This window comes from Protobothrops mucrosquamatus, unplaced genomic scaffold (genome assembly GCF_001527695.2).
Source record: "Protobothrops mucrosquamatus isolate PMUCROS unplaced genomic scaffold, P.Mucros_1.0 scaffold39, whole genome shotgun sequence".
Classification (NCBI taxonomy): Eukaryota; Metazoa; Chordata; class Lepidosauria; order Squamata; family Viperidae; genus Protobothrops; species Protobothrops mucrosquamatus.
Genome location: NW_015386421.1, coordinates 3,300,015 through 3,320,302, shown reverse-complemented (window position 1 = coordinate 3,320,302; position 20,288 = coordinate 3,300,015). Strand labels below are relative to the sequence as shown.

Genomic DNA, 20,288 nt, shown 5'->3' with positions numbered 1-20,288 from the left:
TTTGCACACGGCAGCGGAGGCCTAAAGCGAAAAGGTTTTATAAAACCCAGCTGAAGGCCTAGGACTAGGGCAACGGCGTGCGTGCCCACAGAGAGCGCTCTGAATGCCGCCTCTGGCACCTGTGCCATAGGTTCGCCACCACTGACCTAGACATTTACCTAGGAATCATCTAATATCATTTCTGTCCTCATTTTCTGCATAGGGAATGGATTGTCACTTTCATTTCTGATCTTATCTTGAAAGAAACAAAAAAACTGAATAGGAAAGTTTTATGTAGACATAAAGTTGCCAGAAACAGAGTTGAAAGCTAATAGTGATTTAGAAATAGTGTAAAATGTAGGAATATAGACTTTACAAAGATAAGTTCTAAAAGATACTGGATACAGTACTAAAAATGCTTCTTCATTATTAATTTGTAAAGGGCAGGTCATTCTTTACTTTATAGTGCTATTTTTAAATTGCATTTTTTAAAAATTACTCTGGTGTTTAGAATCTGGCAATAACCAAAAGCTGCTGCTGGAATATGAAAAGTACCAGGAACTGCAAATGAAATCCCAAAGAATGCAGGAAGAGTATGAGAAACAACTTCATGAAATGGAAGAGAACAAGAGCCAAGCACTTGAGGAACTGACAGAATATTATGAAGCAAAGCTGGTTGAAAAAGTAACTTTACTGGAAGAGGTATAACCTTTTTTTTTTCTTTTTAAAACAACTGAAGCAAGTACAACACGCCTTTTAAGGTCCTGTATTCCTAGCTAATTTTGGCATAATTTTGTATGACGTCACGGAAATGTAAATCTGTATTCTTGAATTATTTTGAGAATGAGAGAAAGGCAGTGAGCATACAAGACACAGAAATACTGTGTTATTACCAGTCATTACCAAATCACTTCATTATTTTATTTATGTACTATTTAGTGTATGCTTTTATTGTCAACTGCACAGTTTTGGTTGATTGGAGTGGTATAAAACTCTTATTAATACATATTTATAACAGTTCTTCCAAATAGATATCCTCAAATTAGGTTCTGACTTATAGCTCTTTGCCTTTATAAATATTCATTTTTTAAAACCAGTGGCTTGTAAGCATTGGAAAATGGTTGCTAATCAGCAACTTAAAATACTAATTTAAAATATTTTCAGTTGTTTCCAATCATACATCTAGAAAAATGTACTGTAGCCTATATTTTTCAAGATTTTGCCTTTTCCAGGCCACTCTTAAGACTTCATTTGTTTCCCAAGCAGTTTTGCCTAGGTTCTTTCTTCCCGTCACTTTACTTTTACTTTTATTCTTTTTATTCTCCTAACAGGCTCAAGATGATGCTAGGCAGCAACTTAGGGAATTTGAGGAAACTAAGAAGCAAATCGAAGAAGATGAGGATAGAGAAATTCAGGATATAAAAATTAAATACGAGAGACGGCTTCGAGAAGAAAGGGAATCCAATCTGCGATTAAAAGGGGAAACAGGAATCATGAGGAAGAAGGTCTGCTGGGTGTTTTCTGTTTTTTTTGTACTTTTTGAGCATGTGTGTATGTGTGTACTTAAAATCAACAGCAAGCACACTGTTTGCTAACTTGCCAATCAAGATATTAACATACAACATGAATAAATTATTTAAGACTGAATAAAGCAATAAAAATATTTAAAACAACACCATAACTTTTAAGATTCAAGCACCTGTTAAAATATTTACAATAAAAACATACTGAAAGAAGAGACAGTAAAAATCACAATAATAATTACTAGGCCTATTACTACTCATGTCTTATCTTAAATCTAAATTTTGTAGCTCTCAGTCAGGTTGATGAATTCACCGAGGAAATAAAATGAAATTTACACATGAGCATTGTCAGTATTTTGATGACATATTACTCCAAATTGCTTTTCTCTCCTAGTCTTCGATTACATATTAGATTTTACAAACCATTAAGGTAAACTGGAATCCTGCTGTTCTCCAGAGGTTAAATCTCTTGGGAAATTGCTGTCAGCAAAAATGTACAGCAGAATATAAACCTTTACATTCTATCAATCTCTAGAAAAATATTTACAGATAAACCAGTATTTCTGAAACCCTCAAATGGGAATGGCAAGTTAGCATACCAGAATGATCTATGTTAAATCTGGGTTTGCTGTCAGAAGGAGGAACCTGAATTTCTTATTCGTCTTGTTTTTTTTCTACATGGGCTTTTCAAAAAATATGACAATTTACATTTTAAAGTAATTATTTCCATAAGATTGTTTAAATCTCACTTTTTAAATGTGAAATCACCAAAGTACCTTGAGAATGTTTTTGAGTACAGTATGATTTTTAGTACAATAGCTTTCTAAAAAGATATGAAGATGTCCAGTTTGCTATAATTTCAATTGATTGTTGCAAATGATTATTTTGTTGCTGTTAACAGTACTGCAGGAAACACTGACTCATTGTTTTCAGCTTGAAAGATAACTCGTTTTTTTCAACAGTTTAATAGTCTCCAAAAAGAGATTGAGGAGCGATGCAGTGATATTGAGGCAATGAAGTTGGAGCAGCAAAAGCTGCAAGCGATTATTAAGGCTTTAGAGAAGGACATTCTGGGGCTGAAGAGAGAGATTCAAGAAAGAGATGAGACCATCCAAGATAAAGTAAGTTGATTGGGTAGTTTTATCTCAGCTGCTATCACATCTCAACATCTCTTTACTATGTTGATCCTCACATAAAATAATCCTCAGTAGTCCTCAAACAGAATCAGTTCTCAAATTGAAGAAAAGTTTTGTTTAGGATCAAGACTTCCCATTCTAAGGGGGCATTGCTCTAAGTTCTTTATAGTTCCTCAAATATTTCTGATTTGTGAACACCTTTCTTCTACAATGTCCTTCCTTGTTCAAATCACAGTGGATTGCTTTTACCTGATAAAAATCTGAAATGTCCTTATTGCTTCTTAATTACATTTTTTCCCCTGCTTTGCCTGCTTTAGGAAAAGCGAATTTATGATCTAAAAAAGAAAAATCAGGAACTGGAGAAATTCAAATTTGTATTAGATTACAAAATTAAGGAGTTGAAGAAACAAATAGAGCCACGTGAGAATGATATCAAAGCCATGAAGGAACAGATCCAGGAGGTGAGGAATAAATAATGCCATCCACTTCCTGCTCTTTTAGGCAAGCATTGCCATGCTTTCTTTACTTTTTCAGGATGGTTCATTTTTCTAACTTTTGTTTTCACCCATTTCTTCCTTCTTTCCACAAGTATTTATAAAAAAGGAAGAAAAAAGCCAAAAGGTCAAAAGCATCCTTTCACTCCCTCCAGTACTACTTCTTATTTATCAAGAGATTCAAAATATGTAGAAACAAATGTAGTTTTGTTGTTCATTTTCTGAATTAGAACATTTTTACTTTTACACACACAAACCTCTAACTCAAAGAATAGCTGGCTAAATCAGATTTGCGGTACTGATGCAGGACTCGTATGGCTTATGTAATGACTCCAATCCCACCTTGATACTTCTCTCATGTTTTTTGTTCAGATCAGTGTCATTGTCTTATCCAGTTAGACCAGTCACTATGTTTATTTTATTTTAAGGGAAAATGATACCGTACTTAGCAATGTTCAAAGTCAATAAGGAAATAAAGGAACATTTAGAAAAAATGGCAACCCATTCAATCAATTAATGTAATTTATAAATTGTTTATGGGCCCTGTGTATGTCTGTATGTATCTATGTGTATATATGCATACTATATATTAATATAGATATATGATGCTATTGCCCATTAGCTTTTGATTAGTAGTATTAAGGGATCTCTGTCTGAAAGCACCCCATATCAGGTAACAGACTTTGTGTAATATTTTATTGCTTCTCATATCATCTCTTCAGATGGAGGGAGAGCTGGAACATTTCCATAAACAGAACACCCAACTGGAACTTAATATAGCTGAACTGCGGCTAAAACTGAGAGCCACAGACCGTGAGATGCACAAAGAGATGCAGAAAGTGAGTGACAAAAGTGTTTGTTGAATCACACCAAGGACTGGAGATGATGGAGATTCAAGAATTGCTTCCTGACAACTACAGTTAATATGAAATGTTTACACTTTATTTTCCCAGGAGAGGTGGATCTGAGATATCATCTACATGTGCTTACAGTATTACAAATGTAGCACTGTTAAATCTTGGCATTGTAAGATTGCATAATTTTTGCTTACCATTTGGGTGTTTCTCTGTCCTAAATTTATCATTTTCATTAAGTACATTATATATTTTATTCTATTGTGTGATGAAGTAAAATGCACTTTGGATAACAAAATAGCCTTCAGATTTTTTTAAAAATAATGTATAAGTTATCAGTACAGGCCACTATTCTTTGTTTGAACAACTTACAGAGAGTGGATGAGTTTTGAAATTTCCTTCTTTCTTTACAGTTCTGTTGTTATAGTTGCATTTTTTTCTAATGAGCAGAAGGTAATGTTGAATCAATTTTGGTTCCCTAATATGAGCAACTGAATAGGTGACTATATATGTACCTTTGCATGAGGAACATTACCACAATTTAAAAAACAGCTCCCAAATGTTCATATTTTGTCCACATTATGCTTTTCATAAACACTGTTTGCATATTTATTCATCATTTACTAATTAGTAACTCATCTGGGCTGAATTCTTAAATGATGGAAGCCTGTATGAATTGGTCCAAGGATTAATCAATTCAAAATGATATGCTGAAATATTTACTTGGTTATCTACCATGTTCCTTTTAACTGGGTGCCATCTGATTGGTATGTATTTTACAAAAAACATGTGTGCCTTTAGGTGGATCACAGCAAGGAAATGTATCAAAGGGAGCAGCATTCTGCATATTGCCTTAAATATTTCTTTGGTTGCAGGAGCGAGATATGGAAGCACTTGTCAAGAGATTTAAAACAGATATTCACAACTGTGTAGGCCTCATCCAAGAGCCTAAGAAACTAAAGGAGTCCATTAGAGAGATCTATGAGAAGTATGTACAGAAGGCAGATATGGTGAGTAAGGATGTACATCAATATAAATCTAGTCCGATTTATTCCTCTTGATAGATTAGTATATTTTTAAAATCTGTTTTTTTTAAAAAACATGCATGCAAACATATTTCTACTGTATTAGGTTTTTCCTCCCATATATACTGCTGACAGAGAAGCTATATGCAATTTCTCCTAATGTATTAAGTTATTTGCATAAGTTTCTTGACTGATCTTTTTTAATGCTTACATCTTTGATATACATTATTTTCTTATCATGTACATTTCCACAGTGGAACCCAAAATTGCACTGTGTGTGGAGTCTAGCAGACCTGCTGTTCAGTTATGTACAGCAGATCCCTAATAATTGAGAGTCATAAAGTTGATCTTTACACACACTTGTTTGAGCTCTGTTTCTTCAGGTAGAAATTGTTGGGGTTGATTCAGACTTGCATCAAGAGTATACACGGCAGCGAGAGCATCTTGAACACAACTTAGCAACACTGAAAAAGAAAGTGGTAAAAGAAAGTGAGATCCATCGTTCCGATTATGTGCGCATCATGCAGGTAAAAACTCAGATTAAAAAAGTGGAGTGCAGGGTTTTTTTCAACGGAGGGAAATTTCATTGTGTTCTGTATACAGACTCAAAACAGAGATTAATTATTTCCAAGCCCAGAAGATATGTTTGAGTCTCAGTGATGATATCTGAATATATTAATATGAAAAGTAACTGGGAATGGAAAAGAATATATTTAAATATATTTTCTGCAGGCTGGCAGGTGCGAAGAACACAGGGTCTATACTCCACTATACATCAAATTTAAGGCTTGATATTTTGCATATACTTTAGCTATGTTTTTATGGATTGTTGTAAGCCACCCTAGAACCATTAGATGAGTTAGATGGCTCTATAAGTCCTTGTTCACTATACTAGTCAACAACTGTACCAGCTAAAACTGTGTTGTTCTTGAATCTATAGGAAAACGTAAGTCTTATTAAGGAAATCAATGAATTGCGGAGAGAACTGAAGGTCACTCGCGTTCAAGTCCATGACCTCCAGTCAAGTCTGAGCCTGATTAGGAAACACAAGAAATCAGCAGCACAACTCCCAGGTGATTCCCGTTTCTTTTAACTATCACTTTCTTCTACTTTTTCACAGCAACTAATATCCTATCTTTTTCTTGCTGCTTTTCACTAGAGGCTCTGAGGCATGAAATAGGGCAGGGGTGTCAAACTCGCAACGTCACGTGACGTGTCGCGACGTATCGTGACTTTTTTTCCATTGCCGGCAGTGGGGTGGGCGTGGTTTCGGCATGATGCATCTGGCCTGCGGTCCGGCAGTTTGACACCCCTGAAATAGGGAATGAGAACCGGTTTGATGTAGTGGTTAAAGTGCTTGTCTAAAAACCCAAGAGACTGAGTTCTAGTCCCACCATAGGCATGAAAGCCAGTTGAGTGACTTTGGGCCAGTCACTCTCTCTAAGCCCAAGCCACCTCACAGGGCTGTTGTTGTGGAGAAAATCGGAGGAGGAAGATTAGGTATATTTGCTGCAAAATCTAATCTAATAAAAAAAAAGCATCTTTGTACTGGATCATCATTCATTAATGTTATCATGTAGGTATTTTTGAATTGCAGAAAGAAATACTAGTTTAAATCGCTAATTTAAATCCCCTGGCATTATTTTATTCTAAAATTTTACGTAGATAGGACTCAGCTTAAACATAAATACATTAGGTTCATTGTATTTTGTGATTAAATATATATGAGCATTCTAACCACCAAGAGGAGTGTAGCATGATTTAGTAGGGAGCAGAAGCATCCATAGCAACTCACTGGTTTCAAAGTTGTATGTGGAGCCAGGTGATTGAAACCCCTCCTGCTTCGTCTGTGCATATTGTGTGTGACACATTTTAAAGAGGGACAGGGCTTTGATTACTCAGACCTGCCATTTTGAAGCCAGTTGCTTCTATTGTTATGGACCTCCCTGTAGATAGTTTGACCAGCAATCAAGGAGATGAGATCAAGTCTCTGCTTATGAAGTTTAAGCCAACCATTATTGCTCAGCCCAACCAAAGTTTGGTCTACGGTTTAAATAAGGAAAATGCAGCATATGACTTACCTGGCTTCTTGGAGAAACAAAATGTAAATGTGATAAACACAAAATGACTGAGAATCAAAGATTCAACCATTTCCTATTTGTGTGTGCCAATAGTCTTATAATTCAACTCTTTTTGTAAGGATTTTTTCCATTAAACCACTTACTGTATATGAGAGTGAACAGTCATGTCCATTGTATCAGTGATGGCTGAGCTGCAAAGCCAAGCAATACAAGGCAAAAGCTTCATTCAGTCCTAGGAAGGACAGATGAAAAAAGCACCAGAATTAAATTACAGTGGGTATATGGTAAAAGGAGAATTGCACCTTCATGGGGGACAGAGGGCACTCATCTGTTTCAGTGGCTTCTTTTTAGTTTGTGCTGACTTATTGGCCACCAGAGGGCGATAATAAGCAACGATGGGGTCTCTGCACTCAAATAGCTGTGGATTAAAGAAAGCTGTTTCCTTTTTCCTCCAGTGTAGAACCTGTCTAGAATCTTAGTACACATTAATGTTTTCACTGGATCCCCAGAGTTAATTTTCCTACTTAACTTGCTTAAGAATTTTTCTGTCTCTGGTGGAAGAATACTTACTGCAAGAGAGCTCCTGAACTGTCCATTAAAAGTATTTTTCCTTTTAGCAGACCCCTCTCTTTTAATTCTCCCATAAAAGTTCGGTTATGCTATTATATACTTATTGCAACTGTCAAAGAAGGCTTTGAAGAGTCAAGATGATTCTTGGCAGTACTTCTGAGCCATGCCCGTTTATTGAAGGAAGAATGATAGAACCATCACTTTCTGTTTCCCCCCCCCCCCCCCGAAATTAAAGTAACAGAACTATTCTTTCTGCAAAGAAATTCCTTGTTATAGAAAAAAATATTCTACAGGGTTCTAATGAGCCATAATCAACCCAAAATACTTTTAAAAAATCAAATATCTCAAATATGAACTTTTTTTTTAGTAGTCAGGCCTCCCTATCAAGCTGTTTTCACTAAGAATCCTCAAATAAAAATAACAGCAACAATAATAACTACTATTAGTGGGAAATTCTACGTATGTGTCTTTTCAAACAGTGCGGGCACGCCTATATTTAGAGTTTTAAAAAGTCACTTTCGGCACATTGTAGTACAATTTTTATGTTGCTTTCATTTATGGAGCTAGAGTTTCCAATAGAGTAAAAAAAAAGTTTGTGTATGAATGCCATACTTAGATACCACTTCAGGGTTGATCTCTCTGTCTGGGCAAAAATCAAGCAGTTTACAGCACACACTGATTCCTGTTTAAGAGAACAGCAACACTATGTTCTATTGGAAAAAACCTTAGGGTTTCAAATGACCTTAGTTACTTTCCTACTCTCACTTTTTCTGTAATTCTCCCATTGCTACTGGAAAAGAACACAGTCACATGTTTCTCTGACTTTGCAAGTGAAGTAGACCAGTTCTTCAAACTTTGCCAGTGAATTCCTTCAGGGCCCTAAGAAGAGATGCTATGTTTGTAGTCAAGTAGTCAGGCCATGTAGATGAAGGACAAAAGCAATACCATTAGGCTAATTTTCTTATCCTCATAACTCCTTCATCAGTTTTCTCCCCTCAGGATATGTGATGTGACATCTTGCATAAATCAAGAAGGTAATGCCGCTTGCGGCAGAAAGTGAAGGCGCTCAACTTCAACTTTTTTGCTCTCCAGAGTATCATTTTTACCATGACTACTTAAATTGCACCCAATGCATCCTTGAAAATTGTTTAAACGGTTTGATATTAGTTTTGATATCTGGTCGAAAAATAATTTTCTTTATCGTTACAACTTCAGAAAAGAATCTGAAATCGGCTCTTATCCATGAAGGACAATTTGTCATGTCCTGTAAGAACATGATGGTTAGTAGACTAGACTCTTCCTTCATTTTAAGTTATCCAAAAGGATTTATTAATCATGGATCACCCAACAGTCTATAGCCCTGAAGTCTTTCAGCAACTATGCATTTCTAGTGTGTTTAGACATTACATGATATCATTTAACACTGTTACCAGTTGGAAGCGCTCCCAGAGCCAATTATGTTGGAACCTTAATGCTATAGAATGTATAAAATGGTATTCTGGAATGCAACATGTGCAAGCATTCCAGATGCTAAAAATGAAAACTTAGTTAATAACCCATCAATACAATTTATTAGATAATGTAAGCACAACTCTTCTTATATCATTTCATATATGGCAGCATCTATATTTTTCACTATTTTCTCTTGAGTTTCTAAATACTCTACAGTTAGTCCTCAACTTACAACAGTTCATGTAGTCACCGTTCAAAGTTACAACGGCACTGAAAAAAGTGATTTATGACTGTTTTTCACAGTTACGACCTTTGCAGCATCCCCATAATCATGTCTACGACTTCTATTGACTTTTGACTTCTTTTTTCATCTAGGTCCCTCCCCAGATCGGCAGCTAAGTCCAGGCATTCTGCGTTTGAATCTTGAAGAGGAAACAGAGAGAATAATTCAAATGCAGCGACTGGAAATCAAATGCCTTCGAGAGCAAATGCAGGGGCAAGAAAAAGCCCTCGCCCTCCGGCCTCTGTCCGATGGAAAACTGCCTATTCTGGAAATGGACAAAATTAGTTTCATACAATCACATTGACCTGGCTGGAAAGAATTCCACGTTGCAGCTCTCTGCATTTCTAAACATTCCCTAAATGCAGCTCTCTGCACTTGTAATCTTGTCCAAGTGTGATTGGAGGATGGCTTTTTCCTGTTTTTTTTTTTTTTTTAGCATGTCTAGTTTTGGACTGAGACAGAATGTTAAAGAAACAGTAAACAAGCTAGTCTGGATTTGCCTGTCTTCTGTTAATATGTTTCAAGTCTCAGGACTGGAAAATCAAGTGAGAGCATACACAGAGCTTTAGGAAAGAAATTGGTCACCTGGCTTCAACTTAAAGCAGACTCCATTGGAGATAAAAACCCTTGTGTGTGTGTGGCATTATTGGAAACAGGCTAATGGATGTAAACTTTCAATATGTTACTGTTTGTTATTTATCCAGAACAATTTTATTTCATTCTCATACAATTCTTTCCCCTTCCCTCTTCCTTCATGCCATTTTTGTTCTCCAACACAGTCCCTATTTTAAGGTTATACTTCCTTTAGCTTCTTCTATATGTATAATAAATTCCCTGTTGATCTAGATACTAAGGAATACTTGGAATAATAACATTGATGAGATCGCTTTAAACAATAACTAAAGGTTCATGCCATTTCCTTCATCCTCCTGTGTTAGGTTTTTATTGCTTGACTTTCTGTCATAACTTACATGCTGATTTTGATTCTGCACATTTGAAAAATGCTTGGAGTATTATGGTCTGTGGATGTCAAGTGAAATGCCCACACTGTAAAGAGAGCAGTGAGAAAAGTGGGGGGGGGGGAAATAAAACAGTATCTTGAAATATATAATTAGATGTGCACAAAAAGTGTCATAACTGTTGATAATACAACATTCTTTTTAAATCAATGGTCACATTTTTTTAAAGAAAACACGTTGCAGAGATATTCTTGTCATGACCAAGCTTTATACGGGACATTGCAGTGGGCATCATGATATCATTGGAAGGATAGAGTCAGAATATTTTCCTTCTGTTTTATGGCTATAGTGGTATTAATAGGTGTCTTTATTATAAGCATTTATATTACTGTATTTTTTTTCATGTCTTACTGTTAACAGAAAACAATAGAACAAAGTAATGCCCCTCACATATTTTTACTATATTTTTTTTAACCTGGCTTTATTGCTTTTATAAGTAACTAAAGGTGGTGAATGTACCTACTACTCCTTCTTCCTTCTATTTTCTCCCCAACAACAACCCTGTAAGTGGTTTGGGCTAAGAGAATGGCTGAAAGATGGACGAGTGACATTGAGTGACAGATCTCAGAGCCAGTTTGGTGGAATGGTTAAAATGCTGGCCTAAAAAACAGAAGATTGTGAGCTCCAGTCCAGCTTTCGGTCATAAAGGACTTTATAATGAAAGGTCCTGGTCACAGCTCTTTATAATAGCTTACAAATTACACCATTCATATTCAGCATTCTTCTGTACATCTATCATCATTTCCTGCAATGAAAGCGGATGTAATTGAACTCTATCATTGATAATTACTAGCTAGTTATTCTCCTCTGATAGGTATAGTAAAATAGCTTAGTTTTGGCTTCATCAAGCTGAAGTGCTGCCCTTAGTTCTGAGACATTTTCTCGCTACCACGTCTTTACACGTGCATATACAACTTTTAAAGAGGAAATCTAAGATCCTGCTCAAAAGTAGCCAACTATTCCTGATTGAAAAAAGGGCCAAGCAGCTCATATTGAAGAAGCACTTTGCCATTTAATTGCTCTCTAGCATTAGAGAAAAGACATTTCTCGAATAGGAAGATATTTATGGACTCGCTGCATAATTGTAATGTGGGCTTCATAAAATTTGTTCAAAATGTACGATTCTGCTTGGAATTCTAAAGGCAGAATAACAAATCTTTGTGCGCAAGGCATATCAATGTCACAAGAGGAAGTTTTCTCTAGATGAACAGGTGCTAATGTTGTTTTGTATCCATGGTGTATGGAACGTAACTCCCATTATTGAGCAAACAGTGTACACTTAATGTGATCAGTATTGTCCTAGTAACAGTTACATTTTAAACAGCAATCAGTGTAAGCTAAATATCAATATATCCTGCTAAAACATTTAATTTAATTTAAACAAGAACATTCAAGAGAGAGGTAGCTAAAAAGGATTTAAAGCATAATATTTGTGGTGAAAACAATATTACAAAATTACTGAAGGGGTATGTTATTAGCCTGACAAGAGAATATGGCAGCCAATTTCAGTATTACTGCCAAAAAAAACTTCATAGTTCTGTCCAGGAAGTCACTATGACTTAAATTGGACTTGGAAACTTCAGTTATAGTATATTCATCAAACTAATAATTATATCAACTAGAAGAGAGTTATATTGCAGGAGGAACTTAATAAGATGCCAAAATGTCTTGTCTTACCTGCTTTTATTAAAAAATTCCATTGTTATGTGGAGGGAAATATGCTGCTACAAATCGCAAACAAGAACTCAAGATACCGAAACAGAAAACACCCAACAGTTTGCCATAGTTTAGAAATATTATGAAAGAAACTTGTGCAATTTTCCCTGATGATGGACCTTCAGATAAGTTCAATTTCAGTTTGCTATCAGAACAAAGGAGATTTGAGCATCTAACAACTTTACTGTATGCTCTTCAGAAGGCATTTCCCAACTTGTATCTAACCAGGGGACAAATTTGCCTGATATGGGGCAACATATTTTTTCTACTACATCCCGGTTATATTGCTTTCCTATTGTCTTCAGCCCATATGTGAGGCAGCTGTAAGCTATCCCATTGCTAAAGTAATAGTTTCCTCTTAAACTAATAGCATCCCACGGTTGTTTCAAAATGCTTAAAATATTACGTGCTTCACCAACCATTCTGTTGGCAACGGAGTCAGGGAACCATGGGGAGATGGGATCAATTTAGGATTACCGGTAATAGCCAGCTCAGGCTGATCTGGGGACATGCCTATCAATTACTGGGCACACTCTACCTCCACCTTCTGGGTTCCCCACTTCTCCCTATGTCCATGGAGAACTGGATATAGCTTTGAGGCCACTTCCATGTTCAGCTTTACAAAGGGAATAAGTTTTGAGAAACAGGCCAAAGCCCTCCTAGCCATTTGTCAAAACTCACCATCTCCAGAAGACCACTGAACAGATGCACTCGGCCAATGGTGGGATTCAAATATGTGAACAACCGGTTCTCTGTGTGGATGCCGCTTCCGGAAGTCTGTTCTGGGCCTGAGCAACAAAAAATTCGGTTCTGCCGAAGTGGTGCGAACTGGCTAAATCCCACCACTGCACTCAGCACTTTCCTCCTTTAGCACATATATCAAAAGAGAATGGCAGGTCAAGCCACTTGTTAGCTTGCCATCTGTCCCAGCCCCATCTTCTCATCACTGTTATGATTGGCTGTTGCTGCTGGTTGGTGAAAAGTCAGAGGGCAACAAAGTCACAAATAAGGTTTTACCAATTACTTTGTTGAATCACCCTGTAGACATGAAATAAGGGCACCACTATTTGGCTTCCAGCCAAAACAGGCAACCAGTGCAGAATAGATACTGGCAGTGGGGACAGAAAATTTTATGCTGGTATAGTTTTCTGCCAACTGCATTTTAACAGATCCCCCAAATCCAGCCCAATTAGCCAATTTTTCTGCAACAGTCTATAGACTTTCTAATGATAATTGCATGCTGTTCTAGCCTTTGTAGGGGTCATCAGTGATCTATTCAATTAACACCAAATGTTCACTCCCCAGATTAATATTTCCTATTAGGAGTCAAGAGCCATTCCTATTCTCAGGAAGTCTGCCAAAAGTTCTCAATTTCCCAAAAGGTGATACTAATCTGTACCATGTCTTTACTGCCCCTGTGCAGTTCCTCGAAGGAAAAAAAAAGTCAATTGTCTTGCAAGAAGCCATCAATATTTATCATCCTGTATTGTTTACCTCTACCTGTAATGTATATCCTTCTTTTTTTTTGTTTCACCAGCCTTGTTTCCACTTCCCACGTGTGCACACACCGTCATCAGGCTGGAATGTTTCCAAGGACAACAGGTTGTCTCTCCAACTCCACCCTGCTAGAGAATGTACCTGCCTGGGCAAAGGTCAGTGACTGTTGCAAGCCTATCAGATGAAGCATCTGGTGTTAGACGGAGGAGGGAGGTGGAACTAGCACCTGTTACTTGATAGGCATATTCAGGCAGAGAGTGCAGAAGGCAGGTTTCAATTTTACCTTTGGACCATACCGTAAAAACTGACCATTAAGCAACCACAATGGAAGAGGAATATGGCACCAGGATCCTAGGAAACCCAAGAACATGGCTCAGGAAAAGATTCTTGCAACAGCATCTTCCATGATTAATCAGCCATAGGTGAGTGAACTCCAGGTCCATCCCAGAAAATATCTGTGCCTCCATGCCATGCTATCCTTTCTCTTTTCAGTCAAGAAACTGCCTTCTGGAAACTTTTCAGAGGATTACAGTGTAATCCACTCATACACATTCTTTCCTGAGCTATATTATACCAACATATAGACGTATTTATTTCCATATGAATTGCCATGTATTTCTGTTTATCTTTTACTTTCATTTAAACTTCAGGGGTTCACAAAGTAGGTGGCGGAATTGGCATACTTTGTAAATCTTAAAAATGTTCTTCCTCTGTAGGTTTCCTTACCCAGTAGCTTCAATTACTAAAAGTTGGAAATGATGAGGAAGACAAGTCTTTTCCCATATGTGTTAACGGTGAATAACTAAAACCAAGTTAGCTGCTAACTTCTCCTAGCTAAAGGCGCTCCAGCAAAACGCAGCAAACATTGTCCCAAGCTAGTGAACACCATATATATACAGCCTCAGGCAAAGGGTGGGCATATAATAACTCTTTTTCATTATTTGGTATTTAAATGAAATGGATGCAGCCATGAGTATGGATTTCATGTCAATATTGTACCCATAATTTAACATCCACAGGGGTTCAACTGTTTGTTTCTCAAGAATTCAAGCTTCAATCACAACTAGCAGAAAAAGATTGGGGGGGGATGTCTGGGGGCGGGAGAGATTTATCTTCTATGTTGATCCACCTTCCAACAATTTACTACTGGATTTAGTACTCTGGTTTTTCCAATCATGTGACTTAGCTGGCAATCTGCCTTAAACCGGGCCTGATCTCCATATAGTTTTAACAGTGATCTCATGTTCTGTCCCTGTTGTAGGGGAGGGCTTGGGCTGATGCTGTCAGGCTGTGTCTGGATCAGAAGCCTCCTCTTTCGCTGACTGTTTCTGCCAAGGGAACTCCAGTAGCCTCTGATTAAATTATTAAACAATTGCCTGAGATAAATGAGATCTCTTATTTGAGAAGTGGTGGGGGAGGATTAATTATACTTCTTTCATTCTTATGTGTTGTACTAAATATCCTCTAAATCCATTATGTGCTGTTAGATCCCTGTACATAATTATTCTTAAATACATCCTTCTGATTTAAAAAAAAGCAGCATTGAATTGTTGCGTTTGACTACCGATGGTTTTATAAATGGCCACCCCATTGCTTTGAGTCCTATGCCCATATGTATTGTCAACATGTGAAGTTGCCTTTTCTATCTTACTTAATTCCCCAGCTAAGATCTGCCAAAATACAAAAAAGGGCAATGATTTTAGCACTGAGCCAAATCAAGGTAACACTCTCTCTCAGATATGAATCTACTTCTTTGCAGACCTCTTTGCATTTTTTGGTTAAGAAGATGTTAAACTAATTGGGGTCCATTTGAAGTGCCAACTTTCCCTGACATGCTGCAAGGAGATATATTGAGGGACATTTTTTATACTGAGAAACATGGAAATTGCAGCTCAATACATTGCTTGAACACCAGGCTGGCAGAAGGTTTACTTTCAAGGAGAGCTAGGCAATGTTACATCTTGTATGTTCGTTTCATGTGTGAACAAATACAAGGGAAGCCGGAAGAAAGAAAACAAGAAAAACAGTATTGTAAATAGATTGCTTTTAAGCCTCAATAAAGGATGTAAAGGGTTTTAAGACAGACTACACATTTCAGGATGTAAGTACTGTACCTTCTCCTGGATATCTTCAGATTCTGAACTTAGATTTCACACTGTACTGTAACTTTTTAAACAAAGCGAGTTTCTGATTTCAGAGCTCAGCAAAATAAATCGGCCTCAACAGACTAAGGCCATCCAGATTTCATAATTATCATATTTGCTTATGAAAATAATTTCATTTTCAGGTCTCTGATACTTTTGATATTCTACAGAGGAAGACTAAGAATTATAGAACTTGAAAAGGCCACTTAAACCAGAAAATCTAAACTCCTAATTAAATATTGAAAAGTTTTTAAAATGGCCCAGTGAGGAGTCACCACCTTGAGAAGTACTTTTTTTCTACTCTTCCTAAATACCGTAACATATTCAGCATCCACTTTCCACCTAGATTCTTGCCTAATTTCCAGGATACCTAAAGGGGGGGGGAATCAGAAGATCAAAGTGGTATAAAACAGTTAAATGCTGGTCAACAACTTTATCAAGTTATAAAAATTAAATTCTGTTACTTGTACCTTAAGCAGGGGATGACGAAAAGAAGCTAACAATAAACCCAGGTCTTGATTGCTCCTGGAGGAAAAAGTGTGTATCAAGGGTTAAGGCAGCTTAGATGCAAGCTTCTATTGTCTCACAACCCAGAGAACCAGTTGGTGACAAGAGGCAGATGCTGATGAGGGACCATGTGAGACTGGAACAGTGAAAGAAGCTTTCTTATTGTGTGGGATCTCTGCTTCAATCATCAGCTTTTGCCAGCACAAGAAGCAAATGCTACTAAAATGAAGATTTGTATCAAGAGCCCAAACATAGCTAAGAATTGCTGCATGACCTGAACACCCTTGCGCCAAGAAGCGCCAACCTGTTGAAGACATGGCCAAGATTGTAATACCTATGAGTGGAATTCCTGAAAGGCAAGGAATCACTGATCCAGCCTCCTGGAACTAAGATGTCATAACCAGAACAGCACGTTCAAGGTAATAGGCATTTTAGACCAGTCCTTGAGAGGTCTGCATGGAAGAAGCTTTTTACAAGGCATGTGTGCAACTTTTCTGGAGTAGACCAAAATAAAGTAGCTATAGATATTCCCTCCCTTACCCCAACCCTCTATTTAGTATGTGCTTTATAAGAAAATTCATCTTGTTTTTAAGTCAGATTTCAGTTTTGTTGGATGACCACTGATTCTATTATGATACAAACTATTTCTCCTGTTTATATTTATCAAACTATTCTCAACCTTTATCAATCAAAATATATCGGTTTCTAATGCATATTTTTATACAGGTCATTGAATTTCTGTTGTATAGGTATTCCATTTGATGTTGATTGTCTTCATTCACATAATCATTAAACCTTTATAGCTCTAGATTCATCAGATTTATAAAATTACAGAATAAGGGTGAGCCATTGCTTCAACAGAAGCAATTCTGATACTCTTTTGCATTATACCTTTCTTATCTGTTTTTGCCTTTTTCAAAAGATATTGAGATGCGCTCATGGGACACATAACAGCCACATCCTTTTTTCTGCAATTAACAGAACTTTGTTCTTAGCACATTGCATGCCTTCTGCTTGTTCTTTCAGGGTGATATTTCACAAGTGTGTTAGTAGATAAAAGTTTAATCATGACTTCCTGATTTTATTGAGACAATTGTGAGGCCTTGATACTACAATTGTGTTTCAATCTGCTGTTTTAATTTTGTAATATTCAGGAGTAATTTTATACTGTTTTAATGTGCAGTGTGAAATGTTTTAGGAATTTTACTAAAACACTAAAATCAGTAAAGAAATTTAGGAATTAAATTCAAGCATTTTCTGTAATCTGTAAATGCTTCTCTTTAACCCTGCATTCTTCCTAGAAAGTGATTCACAAAAATGTGTGCCTTTTTCCTCCATTCTAAGGATGCTTCTTCCCAGTCGATTTCTGCTTTACTTTAACTTCTAATTTGTTAAATTAGTCTAGATAGATAGATAGATAGATAGATAGATAGATAGATAGATAGATAGATAGATAGATAGATAGATAGATAGATAGATAGATAGATAGATAGATAGATAGATTATGACTGGGAAGAAGCATCATTAGAATGGAGGAGAAAGTCACACTTTTTGTGAATCACTTTCTAAGAATATAGGGTTAAAAACTAGCATTTACAGATCACACACACACACACATCCTTCCATCCTTCAAACAGTCGAAAAATATATCAGGATAATTTGTGCTCTCTCCCTCAATCAATCAGAATAGAGCTGGAAGAGACCTTGGAAGTCCTCTAGTCCAACTCCCTGTTCACGCAGGAGACCCTATACCATTTCAGACAAGTGGCTGTCCAATCTTTTCTTTAAAATGTCCAGTGATGAAACACCTACAACTTCTGAAGGCAAGCCATTCCACTGGTTAATTGTTCTCATTGTTTGGAAGTTTCTCCTTAATCCCAGGTTGTTTCTCTCCTTGATTAGTTTCCATCCATTGTTTCTTGTCTTTCCTTTTGGTGCTTTGGAAAATAAGTTGACAACCCCCCCCCCTTTGTGGAAATCTCTCAAAGGTTGGAATGCTGCTATCATCCCCCCCCCCCCAAGTCCTTCTTAGACTAGCCAAATCCAATTCTTGCAACCGTTCTTCATATGTTTTAGTTTCCAGGCCCTTAATCATCTTAGTTGACCTTCTCTGCAGCTTCTTGAGCATACAAATTAGAAGTTAAAGTAAAGCAGAAATCGACACACACACACTCCACTGACCCAATAAACCCACTGCATATTGGGCATTTCCATCATGGGAATACTGATTACAAACTCTTTCCTCTCCGCTAATTCTGCCCCAAAATGCTCTCATCTAGAAGACCTGTGATGACCTGAATGGCTGGGAAAACCACGGATGGATGGCTGCAGGGAAGAACCATATATTAATTTTTATTTTTAAAAAAGTAATCAGATTCTACTCAGCTGAGCCTGAAGCCAGGGAACAGTTCTGCTTTTTTTGCAGAGTTAATGCAGGACAGTGAGTTGTCCAGTTTCCTTTCTCCTCCCACCCAGTGTCACCTATCAACATGGGAAGGCATCAGCTGAATAGGAGACCAATAACAAGATTTATAATAATGCTAACATATCTGTCTTCCAGAAGATTAATATTTCCACAAAGGAACAAAAAAGACAGTGCCAAGCAACTAGTCTCATAGCCCAAGCCATGAGCCAGGCAGAGAAATGCCATTTCCACAGCAGACTTAGAAATCAGTTCCCCAACCCCGTTGATGTTATTGCCAGCTTTGTCGCCAAGGCATTTTACATTGTATGGCAAAATGTGTTGAAAAAAGATGGAAAAATACCACCTTGACAGTAGAAAAGATGTCTTCAGGGTGCCTTTGCAGTGGGCTGGAGAAAAGACAGAAGTGATGACACGAGAAGGTATCCTTTAAAAATCATTAAAGAACTATCTTTATACTGTAATTAGAGAGACATCAGAATGAACTCTAGGATCAGAATAATAATTACTTTAATTATTTTGTGAAATATGTCTCTGTGAAAGAACAGGCTATTACACGGGTGTCAAAATCGATTGCATCACGTGACAAATCATGATGTATCGTGACTTTTTTTTTGCCTTTGCGGAACCAGGGTATGTGATGCATCCAGCCCATGAGTCGCCAGTTTGACACCCTTGGGCTAGTGCAGGGGTAGGCAACCTTGGCTCTTTTATGACTCATGGACTTCAACTCCCAGAATTCCTGAGCCATGACTGGATAAAAGAGCCAAAATTACCTACCCCTGGGCTAGTGTATATACTTAATATGCAAAGCTAACCCCAACATGACGTAAACTGGATTTCAATATAGAACCTATTTTTGCCTTTTCTCACTGGAAAACTGTTTTTTTTTCTCTTTCAACATCTATCATCCTGACGTTATGAGACATGCATGCAGCAAACATAATTCCTCTTTGCCTCCCATCAAGACGAAAGCTAGTACAAAGAGCCAAGTTCGGTATCCTGAGAATATCAAACCCATCTTTTCTTAAAGTAGAGATCATAAGTATTTTTAAGATGACTGTCAAATTAGTAGAAGTGAAGGTGTTACTAAAATAGCATTACAACCCGAGACAGAAATAAGAGAAGCATTTCTTGCAGGCTTACATTTTGTTATAAATTACTGAAACTGTAAATGAGAACATACATCCAAATGTTTCATAGGGGCAAGTTTCAGTTATAAGTTATTTATTAAGAGAGAATCTTGCTTTTCCTGGCACAAACATTTTGCCACAAGGAAATCTTGTGATTCAACTCGCCCGGACAAGGCATAGAATATGGCCTAGCCCATAAAAAATTGATTTGACTTGCATGAACCCTACTTGACCCCATGGGGAGTGGTCCTCCTCACTCTTTCTTTTCACCTTTGGGAAAGAAAGCTCTCTTTTCATATTTTATCACTGCTTCCTTTACAGATAACTGGCAGGATCAGGGCGTGCTTAGAAAGGAGCTGCAAAACACTGAAGCAGGTTTCAGCCTCAGCCTGAGCCAGAAGAGTTTTCCATTTCTGCTGTTCCCTCTCAACCATTTCCATCCAAGAAGGAAAA

At 37.2% G+C, this 20,288-nt stretch overlaps 1 protein-coding gene across 1 annotated transcript in view; it reads left to right on the top strand.

Annotated features, from left to right (window-relative positions):
- The window catches only part of CFAP57 (cilia and flagella associated protein 57), a 28,098-nt gene extending 18,206 nt beyond the window's left edge, over positions 1–9,892 (top strand). Inside the window, exons 14-22 of the mRNA XM_015811375.1 lie at positions 491–681; positions 1,311–1,484; positions 2,465–2,623; positions 2,956–3,099; positions 3,855–3,971; positions 4,862–4,996; positions 5,395–5,538; positions 5,952–6,084; positions 9,490–9,892. Coding sequence (XP_015666861.1) covers positions 491–681; positions 1,311–1,484; positions 2,465–2,623; positions 2,956–3,099; positions 3,855–3,971; positions 4,862–4,996; positions 5,395–5,538; positions 5,952–6,084; positions 9,490–9,701 — 1,409 coding nt within the window. The 3' untranslated portion in view covers positions 9,702–9,892. The remainder of the gene's footprint in view (positions 1–490; positions 682–1,310; positions 1,485–2,464; positions 2,624–2,955; positions 3,100–3,854; positions 3,972–4,861; positions 4,997–5,394; positions 5,539–5,951; positions 6,085–9,489) is intronic.
- Positions 9,893–20,288: the final 10,396 nt, after the last annotated feature.